At 39.3% G+C, this 13245-nt stretch overlaps 2 protein-coding genes across 2 annotated transcripts; both read left to right on the forward strand.

The window, feature by feature from the left end:
* Positions 1-219: 219 nt before the first annotated feature.
* Positions 220-3153, forward strand: HOXC9 (homeobox C9). The gene is made up of 2 exons (XM_067529495.1): positions 220-768; positions 2422-3153. The coding sequence occupies exons 1-2, from the start codon at positions 231-233 to the stop codon at positions 2664-2666; spliced, it is 783 nt and encodes a 260-aa protein (XP_067385596.1). The 5' UTR covers positions 220-230; the 3' UTR covers positions 2667-3153.
* Positions 3154-8573: 5420 nt separating this feature from the next.
* HOXC8 (homeobox C8) lies at positions 8574-12887 on the forward strand. Its single transcript, XM_067529486.1, has 2 exons — positions 8574-9544; positions 11215-12887. The coding sequence occupies exons 1-2, from the start codon at positions 9109-9111 to the stop codon at positions 11505-11507; spliced, it is 729 nt and encodes a 242-aa protein (XP_067385587.1). The 5' UTR covers positions 8574-9108; the 3' UTR covers positions 11508-12887.
* Positions 12888-13245: the final 358 nt, after the last annotated feature.

The following is a 13245-nucleotide window of genomic DNA, read 5'->3' on the forward strand; positions in this document are numbered from 1 at the left end:
TATTTCAAGAGTTTTCTGAAAAGCCAGGTCGCAGAGTCTCTATTAAAAAAAGACCTGCGGATGGATCCACACTGTATTTTTGGGTAAATACAATCACGTGAGAGCTGACAGCCAATGGCAAACTGGGAAAGGCTGAAAAAATAATTACCTGCCCTGATTGTTCTTTGAGAAGATAAAAAGTACACATACAGTTCATACAATAATCTTATGAATGTAAAAGAGGGGGGAACATGTCGGCTTCTGGCCCCATAAGCAACTATTATGTAGATTCCTTGATAAGTCATGAAAATGAAGAGCTCTTGGCGTCAAGGTTCCCAGCCACTGGCTCTCACCCTGCAGCTGCTAGACCTTCAGGATTAGTACCGGACTGTGCCGATTTTCCATCCTGCAGTTTTGCCCCTAAACCGGCCGTTTTTACTACTTCATGGGCTCCCGTGCATTCTCAGTCTTCTGTGGTTTACCATCCGTATACCCACCAGCCTCACATTGGGGCTGACACCAGGTATATGCGCACTTGGTTGGAACCCATCTCAGGCGCTGTGTCCTTCCCTGGCTTCCCACCCAGCAGCAGGCATTACGGGCTCAAGGCGGACGCTTTCCCCGGCCGAAGGGCGGAATGTGGCCCGGTGGACGGGCGTAGTTATCCGGATTACATGTACGGATCCCCGGGTGATCTCAGAGACCGAACTCCGCAGACTATTCCCTCTCCGGAATCCGAGGCAGTCGCTTCGAGCAAACACAAAGAAGAAAAGAACGAATTAGACCCCAGTAAGTTGAAGTCATTCTTGTTTACAACCGGCGAGGCACTATAGCCTCTGGTACAGTACTCAATAAAATGAAATTACCTTAGAGGGCCCTGTCCTAAAACTCCAGATATTCAGGAAGATCCGGGTTTAAAAATCCTCCTAGTATAACCGAAGGACAAAGTAGTTTCATTTTCATTTTATTTAAAAATGAGAGGGGGTAGGGGGGGATCTAAGTGGTTTCTTTGGTGAAATATTCATAACCCAGCCCTTCCACCCAAGCTCCTGGCTCTCAGCTTTTTCCACTTTCGAGGAAGAAGAGTTCCTTCCAGTTGAGAGTTAATTCAGGGATCTGGGGGTGTGGGGATGGGGAGGAAAAACATCCAAGGATAAACAGAGAGCGGTATATACCTTCCTTTAAAAATACCCACCCGTGTAATTATTCATAAAAGACTTCAAGCACGTGGGAATAAATGAAAAGGTGGGTGCCCTGAAAAAAGTGGCAAAGAGGGTGGGTTATGGGAGTGTAATAGTTGGAATAGTAAAAGCATAAAGAATCTATGGGGATAGATAAAGGCGAAAAGCAGTTTTAGGCAGGATATTGGACAGAAGGGGGGGGGGGGCATCTTCTTTAGTCCAAGTGAGAAGGCAAAAAAACTTGAGCATTGTAGGGGATCTGATTAGCCCCTTGCACCATTACAGATGTAACCGTTCCTTTGCACTCTAAAATGCTCAGCAAACGTGAGTCTCTTCAATATAGATAGTTGCTTCTGATAGAACAGTGAGTGCATAAAGGCAATGCACAGACAGCAAAAGAAAGTGTGATTCCAAATCTGCTTGGAACTAGAATAAACGTCCAGTTGTGTCTGTATGGGTGTGTGTACAAGCACACATACACACGCACACACATGTGTTTATTAAGCCTTCTGGCCTAACGATCTGATCCAGTGTTGATTTATAAATGATAAATTGTGAGTCGGTGGGTGTCGGTGTATCACCAGATGTATCTCTATGTGTATACATATGTAGGTAAAAGTATCCATGTATAATTATATAAAGTAGGTTTTTGATAAATATGTAGTAGGATCAGGGGAAACATGTCCTTTACTGGTAAATGGCTCTTTAAAAAGCCTAAATTTGGATCAATGAGATTATTCTAAAGATAAAACGGTGTAATTTTTTCGTTCTAACTAAGTGGGGATGGGGCAGCAGAGAGAAAGGTCTTTTAGGCTTGAAGACTGTATTTCTTGGATTTATTCTGTGGCATCTTAGAGATATTAAAAAATAAGCTAGTCATTCCAGGACTGGTATGGTTATAGAGAAGGTATTGGAGAGCAGAGGTTGTAAAGAGAGAGTTTATGGGCCTATAAAATGGTGGGAATTTTTACTTTTTATGACTATGTTCTTAGATTACTCCTGCAAGGGGATGATTATTATTTTAAACCCATTGCTACGGTTTTATTTACAGAAACTTTTATCTGAAAGCAATAGTAAAAGAAAAGGAAATGACCCCCCACTCCAAAAATAAACACATTCATGCCTTCTGAAGGTCACTTTAAAAATGTACCTACCATTTCCTAATTAAACAGGTTCCTTTTACAAAAATAATCTGGGTGTGGGGAGAGGGGAAGTCAGCTGTTTAATTAATGATTTTTTAAAAAAACATCTTCTTTCCCAGGCAATCCCGTCGCAAATTGGATTCACGCCCGTTCCACGAGGAAGAAAAGATGTCCTTATACAAAGTATCAGACCCTGGAACTGGAAAAAGAGTTTTTATTCAATATGTACCTCACGCGGGACCGGAGGTACGAGGTAGCCAGAGTGCTTAATCTCACTGAACGCCAAGTCAAAATCTGGTTTCAGAACAGGAGAATGAAAATGAAGAAAATGAATAAAGAAAAAACCGATAAAGAACAGCAATAAAGTTGGCAAAGTCAAATCAATGCAAGAGAAACAAGGGCAGGGGAGGCGGAAAGGAAGAAAAAGCTATTTCTTTGGTTCGAAATGTTTCTGACTTTGAATGTGCTGATCGGTGTTTAGAATTAGTTAAACACAGCAAGCGTCTCGGAGCACCATGCTTTTATAAAATGCAACTAAATAAAATGATTTTTTTTTTTTTGGTCCTTTTCGGAAAACAAAAAAGAAAAGTACTTGAATTTTTTTTTTTTTTTTTAGTATTTTATTTAGTAAGTTAAACTTATCCAGTGTTTTATTTTTTTAATTTCATGACTTTGTGAGTGCATATTTTGTACAAAAGAAAAGGAGAAAAAAGGCTCAAAATGTTCTGTCATAGTGTTGGTCTGGTGTACTTATTTGTGTATTTTATTCCTGTCTCAGACCCGTTCTGTAATATTGTTATGTTTGCTATAGTAGAACAGCTCTATGTAAATATACACTTAACGTTACAAAAAAAAAAAAAAGAAAGAAAGAAAGAAAAAAAAACCTTATCATGCAGGTGTCTTTTATTTAACCTCTACTTCAGAACCAACAGCCAGTTTGTTTTTCAGTGGTATTCAAAACTATGTTTGGGTTCCTAAAGGAAACCCCCTCATTGCACCAGTGAATTTAACCCTGATAAAAATCGCGGTCTGTTGAAATGGAATTTGAAATATACCTGATTGCAGGAAGCAAATGAACATGGGTGGAAAGAAAGGGACTCTGCTTCCGCTCACAACATTTTCTATTTAATAGTATAATCATAAAATGCGTTTAGGTAAGGGTTATACGTGCCATAAATTTTTAGGTTTGGATAATTAATTGAAGTAATTTATGACCCCAGGCAATCGAAGTATATGTAAAAGATTAAATATGTATGCTGGAGAAGGGAGCTTGCGGCAACATTCCTCTCTTTGACATCCGCCTATATCGCAACTATTCTGTATTATCAATGAGATGCCAAGACTTGTAGGTTTCTTCAGCTCCTTGCAGCTCGGAGGAGTTTACGTTACAGAGTAAAATGTCATCGATTTGTGAGCAATGTGAAGAAAAAAAAAAAGTAAGAAAAAAGAAAACAAGAAGGTGTGTGTGGAGAAATTGTTCGGTCTAAATGAAATAGGGGTTTGTTTTTTCTCACCCTTCCGCCCCCCTTTTCTTTCTGGACAGAGGTCTGGCTTGTTTGCTGTGGTAGGTAGAGACCAATTCCACCAGTCTAAAATGGATAGGAAGTTTCTGTTGTTGTAGTGGTTCGTGACGATTTAAGTGGCATAGGGGGGCGAGAACCGGCTGTCACAATACATTTTTAGCTTGAGGTATAAATTGATGGGGGCTCAGAGGCTGCTAAACGAGAGACAAGAGGGGAGAGAAAGTATAAAAAATGATCAGCGGGGGATGTTTAATCATAAAACCTTGTTATAGGTCCCTTTCTTTAATTTAATGAGCAGAGCAGCGTCCTAATCTTTCTAATCAAAAGCAGAGCAGGATAGCGGGATATGTTTGTCGCCTTTGCTTCTCAGCCTTCTCCAAAATGAAAAAACCTGGAAGCCATTACCCACTGATCTCATAAAATATTGCCCTTTAATAGTTCTTTTTTTAATGTTTTGAGGTTTTCCCCCTCCCCCTCTTATTGATTTGTATTCTCTCTTTTATGGCATCATGGCTTTTTTTTTTTTTTTTTTTTTTTTTTTAAGGGCGGAGGTATGCACCCACCACAGTATATCAGTGTAAGCAACATCCTGGGAACAGTGGTCAAGTTAAAAACTCATTTCATTCAGAGTCCAAGCCCCCCGCCCCGTGAAAGTTTTAACGTGTGCACTGAAATATGCGGGTTAAAAAACATTTCAGCAGCGCCAAAAAAGAAGCTATTCCCCCCCCCCCCCCCCCGGAAAAAAAAAAAACCAAACAAAACTGAACCAAAACAAACAAAGCAAAAAGAGTCCTGTGCGTTCATGTATTTTTCCCCCCACTTTCTCCTTCTTTTCTAAATTCGTCCGCTTGAGCTCGATAAAATATCCTGTCAGGGTTTGAAAATGGATTGGCCACCTCATATTTGCAATGGAGAAAGTTCACCCTTTTTATTGCAAAAGTCCCTGCGTTGGATGGGACTTTTGAATCAGCGTCGGACCCTCTCTGGAGGTGGCTATGTCACGAACCGCTTTTATTAACGTTGAAAAGAAGTGATCCAGGCTTCTCAGCGCTGAACCCCCTCATTCAAACAGACCCTCATTCCCAAAGAGACCAGAGGTCGCTTTCCCTCCCCCCTAGCCCATCCTGCAGTCTTTACTCCGGCAAAAATCCCATCGGAGCCTATGGGCACGCAGCGATATGGCCCCTTTTGTCTCCGGCGAGAGTCGTCTTTTGTTGGTGATGGGCTGTTTTGTTTTAAATCCTGCTGCAGTTACAGTTCATGTACATTAACTGCAGAGTTACCCCATCATTTTAAGTGTCATTTGGCCTTTGGGTGCTAGTGGGAAATAAGAACTGAGCAGGCATTGAAATGCTCTGCAATGGGCGTCTTAGCCTTTCGATGAGTGAAAGGAAAGATACAGCGTGACTTTAAAAAAAACAAACCATAGAGCGAAGGAGAGAGAGAAGCACATTTTCAAAAACCTTGTGGTGAGTATTGCTGCTCATGAATGTATCAATGATATTCCAGTGGAGGATCTTAACTGGGCATATGGCTTGCATCGCTGTGAATATATTTTCCTGCTTCGGTTAAAGATGGCCCTTTTGTACCGCACACAGAAAGGACAGGGTACTATCGCTTTGAAAGCTGTCCATAGGTACATTTCCGCAGGAGAGGGGGAAAAAAGCCAGTTTTACAACTCTGTTTGTCTCACTGCTATGTGTGCTGAATAGAATTGAACAAAACAGGACCACAGAACTGGCTAGACGTCTGGGTTTAATTGTTTTATGGTTTAAATAAGGTGGGTGCTTTTCTCTTTGAAACCGGATTATTGGAATGTTTTGTCTACAAACTACAAACAACAGACCCCCTTGGCTCGGGGGGGGGGGGGGGGGAAACACCACCCTAAATTAAAACTGATAAAAGCATTGAAGTTTGAAGGAGAAGTGATACGCTGCTGTGTTTGTTTGTCAGTGTATATACACAGTGTACTTTCCGATGGGCTCTTTAGCAGACAAAGAAGAAACAAATAATTGGTGCAAAACTACTACCCTCTCTGTGGTGTTTAGGAAGAAATAACCACTATCCCATTATATTTTTAAGGCATCATATCAAACTCTCTGGTAAATCAATAATGCATGTAAAATACTGGTGATAAAAATCCTGCTGATAAACTCAAGGTACCCTTCGCCTCTCCACAGTTTAGTTAATCATACAGCTTTCTTTTAGATTTAATCTGATGTAGCTGTTGAAGAAACCTCTCATTTTCCCTTTTGACAGAAAGGATTTGTGTGTGTCTGTCTTGGGTAAAGACAACGCAAGATGGCGCTGTTGTTCAATATTAGAAGTCGTTTGGCCCATTAAGTTACAACGCAGCGTATTACACCTTTAGGCCTCTAAAAGGTTGCAAGGAAAACAAATCAAAACAAATATGTATAAATTCCCTCACCTATGCCTTGTAAATTAACATATAATGTGTATCGGAAAAGCAAACACATTAGAGACTGTCGAGGTGGTGGCAAAGCTCTGATTCTTAGGTAAAATAATCTTTCAGTAAATAGATTTAAAAAAATACCCAATATAAATTAATTATATCTGATGAGGCACTGAGTCCCTCGGTCAAGCATGAACTAGGAAATATATAAAATGCTTGCGGAGAAAGCTGGTTTGTGGAAGTCTTTTTCTTTATTAGCGCCAACACAAGTTACACCTTTTCAAGATTATGTTTGGGGGGGGGGGGGGAGGGGGGGAGGAAATGAATCCACAACGTATTTTTGGTAGCAGGTCGGAAAATTAAAAATAACACGCCCCCCTGACAAAGACCATGAGAAAATATAACCCTGCAATACAGACAAATGTATAAAGTTGCATTCGGAAGCCGGCGCGCGCACACACACAACAACAACAAAAAACTGTAGACAAAGAACAGCACTTTCCCTGGACCGTAAATGTCAAGATATTTTTAAGAGTACCAGAGAATTGCACATAACTGATTTAATGAGAGCGCTTTTTGCCTGGACCTTGAAGGTAAACATTGATTGTTAAGCCCTCATACGGCTCGATAAATAGTCTGCATTATCGGTGCAGATCTCTGGGTATTACACAAATGCATATTCGGTTAAAAATGCAGCTAATATTTCAGTCTCATCATTTCATCTCAAGAAGAGACGATCTGAATTCTCAGTCATTAAAAATAAATCAATCGCCATGTATACAATGTTTAGTTACTGGAAATTTAAAAGTGGGGATTATGTTGATCATATCCCTGTAAAATGGTTACATTGACTATTAGATGCTAATTAAGGTGTTAATATCCGTAGGTGCTTATTTCCCCCCTTTAAATTGTTTTTAGGGGATTAATGGGACATAGCATTTTCTCATGTAAAATTCGACATGCTAATTCAACCGAGTTTATAATTAATTTTAATTTGTGGCTATTTGCTCACCGTACGTGTATCTTTTCATTTCCATAACCTATTACATCATGAGAAAATTGCTTTCCGTTTATATATGTCTATTTTAATTTTTTTTTTCAATTTGTGAAGCTTTTAAAAAGAGAAAATACAACCATTTGTTTTATTTGGGGACCACTAATAGAAATGGAAAAGGGGTGTTTGGGTTTTTTCCTCCTGAAAAGATGTCTACTTAAAAAAGAATACACCTCAATCACACCTCCGGATAGTTTACCTAGTTCCTGCCACTAAAATAAAGAATTAGAACCATGGAAAGATCTTCCTAAATTTGGGTTAAAATGTATTTCACTCTTCCACACTTCAGAACAGTTGGCATTTCTTAGATCCTCTCTGAAAATAATTAACTCGCATTTTCAAAAAGAACATGCGGGAAATTTGAAGCGATCGCTGGAAATATTGGAAGGGAACACCGTGACAGTTAATATCACTCCATAATTTATAGACACGACTTTGATTTTTCACTTTTAAAAAGCTGCAGAACCAGCACAGGAAAGATTAATTTGCAAACTTTTTTTCTCAAAAATTTTAAGACGAAGACTGCTGGTTTTATTCTATATTTAGTGGTCTGAGTTCCTTAATGCTGTCATAAAATGAAAGGTTTCAGTGAATGGCCATTCATAGCGAAGAGAAACTAGAGGGGGAAATAGGTGCATTGGTAGCATCTCAGAAATAAAAAGATGGAAATCACTGTCTGTAATTTAGAAACGTGGATTTTTAAAGGCAACCGTAACCCCACACAGAGAGAAACCCACACAAAAGAGAGTTCATACTCTCTGTCCCATTTCCCCCCTCTCTCTTCAAAAGTAGCTTTCTTAAATACATTGTTTGCTTTATACCCTTGACATGATGCTTCCCCGTTATTTTCAGCTGTGGGTTTTCGAGGGCTGGTCTAAAAGGAAGAGAAAAAAAAAATCCCAGACTCTTTATTTATTTATTTGTTTGTTTATTTATTTATGTTTAAATAGGACAACAATAACCAACCAATCAAACCAATCGCTTTCCTATAGGGGCAGCTTCTCTTTTCGCTCTGTTTGTTTGTTTGTCTGATTTCATCCTTTAAACAACAACAACACAACCAGGGATCCGGGATGCCATGGTCTGCACAGGGTGCAGGCTCCTAACCCCCACACAGGCAGGATCAGAAGAGAAGAGACGAAAACCTCGCTGTAAACGAGTAAGCAGCCCTCGTTGCTTTCCTGTTTGTCTCTAAACCCATCAAAATAGCGCCACGAAAATAATATTGCTATTGACACCGAATTGGTCTGGCCGGTGTTTCTTTTACCTGTTGAGGTTACCTAAATTGACCTCGCGGCGCATGTATTTGCTGAGATAAGTGAAGAGGCTGGCTTGCAAAAAAGCACCTAACGATATTAATGCGCACCTTTCATAACCCTCCTTCATTCATTAGATATGTTTTTCCCCCTACCCTTCTGAAGGCTGGTTTTCCCATGTACCCTTCACCCCCTTCAAGAGCCCCCAAATCCTTGTCATTTTCCTTCTAGTCTGTCTTGGGGTGGAAGAGTGATGAGTACAAATCGCGTGTGAAAGCGCCACACCACCGGGATTTTGAGGAATTTGCCTATGGTGTTAAAGGGAAGGAGCAACTTACAGACAAACTGAGACACAGCTCTACCTACCGACAGATACAAGAGAAGTCAAGAGCATTAAGAGGCGTAAAGCAGCCGTACACACACTCAGGCACTATGAACCGTCTTTGAGAGCTCATTAAAAAAAAAAAAAAGCCACTAAAATCAGGACTTTGCACGGTCCAGGGAGAGTCTAGCACTAATCGCTTAGAATTAAAGACTTTTTGTTTTTTCATGCGAGAGTCATGAGTTCCTACTTTGTAAATCCTCTGTTTTCCAAGTACAAAGGCGGTGACTCGCTGGAACCAACTTACTACGACTGCAGATTTCCACAAAGTGTAAGCAGGAGCCATGCTCTGGTGTATGGTCCGGGCGCGACCGCTCCCAGCTTCCAACACCCTTCACACCATGTCCAAGAGTTTTTCCACCACGGAACCTCCAGCATCTCGAACTCGGGATACCAGCAAAACCCATGCGCCTTGGCGTGTCACGGAGACGCGTCTAAATTCTATGGATATGAAGCTCTTCCGAGGCAATCGCTTTATGGTGCCCAGCAAGAGGCGACCGTTGTACAATATCCTGACTGTAAATCGTCTTCCAACAGTAATTCTAGCGAGGGACAAGGCCATTTAAATCAAAATTCGTCTCCCAGTCTCATGTTCCCATGGATGAGACCACACGGTTAGGATTTTTTTTTCTCTCTCCTCCTTTAACTGTTTTCCTTCATTTTATATATATAAATATAAATATAAATATATATGGGGAAAAAATAGACCTAGCTGTAAAGTAGGCACGAAATGAGCAGTTTTGTAATAATATTTCTTCTTCCTAGGAAGTCCTTTGAAACCAAACAAGCCAGCAGTTACTAGAGAGACAGGAAGGTGATACTGTGCAAAGGTTTTAAATCACAATAAAGTAAAACTTGTTTTTTATTGCTTGCCTTCAGGATAGGCAATAAGATACAGCTCCCACGAGGTTATTTGCATGTTGATAATACACTGCTCTTTCAAATGTCATAGAGCCTTTCTTAACCGCTTGGAGAATTAGGCTAAAAGGTGGGGACTTGCATAAGACAGTTATTAGCACTTTACAGATCTATGTAAGGTATTACATATTAATACATACATACATACATGCATGCATACATGTGTGTGTGCCATTAAATAAAAGTTAAACTTAAAGGGAAACTTAGTTCAGAGATTTGGAGGTGGATGGAGGGGAGGGAACATTATACTGTCCTGGACAGGAAAAGATAAAGGGAGAAAGGAAAATGGACCTAACAGAACTTTGTTTGATGAAGTAAACTGCAAGCATGCCTCGTTTGCACAGAATCCTAAATACTTCAAAGTACAAGTTTCTCTCCCCTAGCCTCAGTGTTGTATATAACGCTTGTTAATGCAAAACATATGAAGGCTAGACTACTGAGTGCTAATTTTAAAGGACAATCTCAGTAATAAAGTTTCCCCCCCTCCCCCAAGAAGACCCACTTGCCTTGTAAACGCTGTTAGGCTGTGGCCCAGAAAAGGTTTAAAATTAGACATAAAGTGGGGAAAATGTTATTTACCTAAGATTTGATTTATAGGCAACCTTGAGTATGTGATAATTTCGAGCTAGAAGATAGCATAACAAACCCATTATTTTTTCTCACCGAGTAAGCACTAAGGAAAAGGAAATGTAACGAGTCAGATTCAGATACATAAGCTCTTTTTCTATTGTTGTTATAAATGTCTATTTGTGTAGCTGTTTTAAATACACTGCCTGTGTATGTATATACATGTACATATATACACATCTCTATATATGTATACACACAGAGAGATAACAAAAACATACAAGGCAGAGGTAGCTAATCCAGCAAAAATGCAAATCCTCAGGGCTCAAAAAAATATAAGGAAGCGGGGAACATATCTTTTGCGAACTCTATTTCCAAAAGGAAACCACAGCTGGACATTTTGCAGAAGAAGGGTGGGCTGGGGGAGGTTGGATTAGGAATAATAATATTTTTTAAAAAAATAAATAGCTTGTTTCATTTGATTTAACAACACAGCTAAGATCCATCAAATATTAGGAAGCTGGGAGGATCTATTTTGTGAATTACGTTTGCAAAGGGAAAAAGAGCTGGCTATTTTATAGAAGGGTCTGGGGGTGGGAGGGAGCATGATTAGTGTTTATTATTATTACTATTATTAAAAAGGAATGGTTTGTTTGATTTGATTTAATAACACGAGGGGCTGGGGGCATGGAGAAAGGAAGACCAGCAGTTTCTCTAGGAAAGATCAGGCAAGGAGTTAAAAAAAAAAAAAAAAAGCACAAGGAGAGAGCTAACAAGTTATTTTGTTTGTGTTCTACAGCTCCCGGAAGGCGCAGTGGCAGGCAGACTTACAGCCGGTATCAGACCCTGGAGCTAGAAAAAGAGTTCCTCTTCAACCCTTATTTGACACGGAAGCGGCGGATTGAGGTCTCTCACGCCCTGGGACTAACGGAGAGGCAAGTGAAGATATGGTTCCAGAACAGGAGAATGAAATGGAAAAAAGAAAACAACAAAGATAAGCTCCCGGGGGCCAGGGACGAAGAGAAAACCGAGGAAGAAGGGAATGAAGAAGAGGAAAAAGAAGAGGAGGAAAAAGAAGAAAGCAAGGACTGATTTCTCAGCTCCTTGAAGTCTCGTTTTATGGCAGATGATAAATCGAGATGTTTACGACGGTCATTTGCTTTTATAGAGTATAGAATGGAGAGCCTCACACAGCAGTAACTACCTGTCAAACAGTTGTAGCCTTGTTTATTGTCATATAACTTCCCCTACTTTTATATATATATATATATACATATATATATATATATACACACACACACATAGAGAGAGAGCTGCATTTTTGATTCATACATATATAGTTGGCTTTACAACAACAGCCGGGGGGAAAACCCAACACAAACCAATCATTTAAAGCAAATGCCACATCTCCAACCAGTAGATCCCCTCTACTCCCACTCCTGTCTATCTAGATAGAGATATGTGGATAGATATATACATGTATGCATCTTATGTATTTACTGTAATAGGTTTGAATAGTATTTCTTTTCTGCCTTGGTTTCCCCCATTCATGATCTAAGGGGAAGTATGATATTGCTTTCTACTAGTCTTAGCTTATTTTTTTTATATCTATATATCTATGTATCTTCAGTGCTAATAGCCATTTATCATTTAACTTTTAGCTGCCTGCCTGAATTAGAAGATTGGAGGGTGACCATACCTGACGCCACGCACATATTAGCTATATATGAATATATCAGTATGTAGATAATACCGATATGCCTATGTCTTGGTAGGCCAAAACATGAAGGCTATGAGCCTAACATTTCATGATTTATATAGGCACTGTTTACCATTTCACTGTGTGAGCACTCGAAATTCTTAATAAACTACCTAAAGGGAAACCTGCAATAATTATCGAATCTATTAATTATCAACAAGGGGCTTTACATATCCTACATTTTACTTGGTCGGAATTTAATAAAGGAAAAGAGCGAGCCAGATGCGTTTTGCCCTGATGCAAGCTACTAAGTAGCATAAAATAAAATGATAATGATAATAATAATAATAAAAAAAAACTTGTAATGTACTTTTCACTACCTATAGAAGGAGTCATGCTTTCAAAGTATTTGTAATGCGGTTTTGTTGTATTTGTTGCTGCTTATTTTCTTGGAAAAAAAAAATCCCAACAACTGAAACTGCCTAGTTGAGAACGCACAGTATTGTATTATTTTATTGTGCTTATAAAGTAGTGTAGAACTAAATTGCACTGAATGTATAGTTATCTATTTGTCTTGACTTATCTGTTAATGCAACATGCTCGGAAAGAAAAAAAAAAGTCATTTGTTTTATGTAAAAGCATAGTTCTGCGTGTTCAAACTCTGAATGTAGCAATTTCTGCCAGAAGCCAATTTCTGGCCACCGTGGATTTGTATTGTATACGTGAGACATTACGTAAATAAATAAATAATAATAATTAAAAAAAAAAGATTGTAAAAGGGCTGAATTGCCTACATTGCTATGCATTTATTTAAAACCATTCATACACACACACCCCGACTTAGGAGATGCCAAGGAAACCCAAGTAATATTTCATACCTTCAAGCTACTGGTCGCCATATCAGCACAGTTCAAAACCAAGAGCCATCCTTAAGTTGTAAGGAAATCAGGATGTCTTGGCACAACTACAATAAATGTGGGCAATTAGACATGGTGACTAAGCCAGGGGGGGAAATAAAACCTGTTATTATCATTACCAATGCAGTATTGTTTAGTGATATGTAGTCTTCCATTTTTTTTTAAACTCCATTGCAAGCTCCCAGAAATATTCATTGTTAAAATTCTTCTCTTG

Source organism: Emydura macquarii, unplaced genomic scaffold (genome assembly GCF_026122565.2).
Source record: "Emydura macquarii macquarii isolate MOO-44397 ecotype Brisbane River unplaced genomic scaffold, CSIRO-AGI_Emac_v2 contig_2994, whole genome shotgun sequence".
NCBI classification, from domain to species: Eukaryota; Metazoa; Chordata; order Testudines; family Chelidae; genus Emydura; species Emydura macquarii.

What these genes read in the sequence shown, in the direction of transcription:
- HOXC8 (XM_067529486.1), top strand. Translation starts at nt 9,109, where the DNA reads ATGAGTTCCTACTTTGTAAATCCTCTGTTTTCCAAGTACAAAGGCGGT. An exon ending in CCCATGGATGAGACCACACG is followed by an intron (nt 9,545 to 11,214) that starts GTTAGGATTTTT and finishes TGTGTTCTACAG; the next exon opens with CTCCCGGAAGGCGCAGTGGC.
- HOXC9 (XM_067529495.1), top strand. Translation starts at nt 231, where the DNA reads ATGTCGGCTTCTGGCCCCATAAGCAACTATTATGTAGATTCCTTGATA. An exon ending in AAAGAACGAATTAGACCCCA is followed by an intron (nt 769 to 2,421) that starts GTAAGTTGAAGT and finishes CTTCTTTCCCAG; the next exon opens with GCAATCCCGTCGCAAATTGG.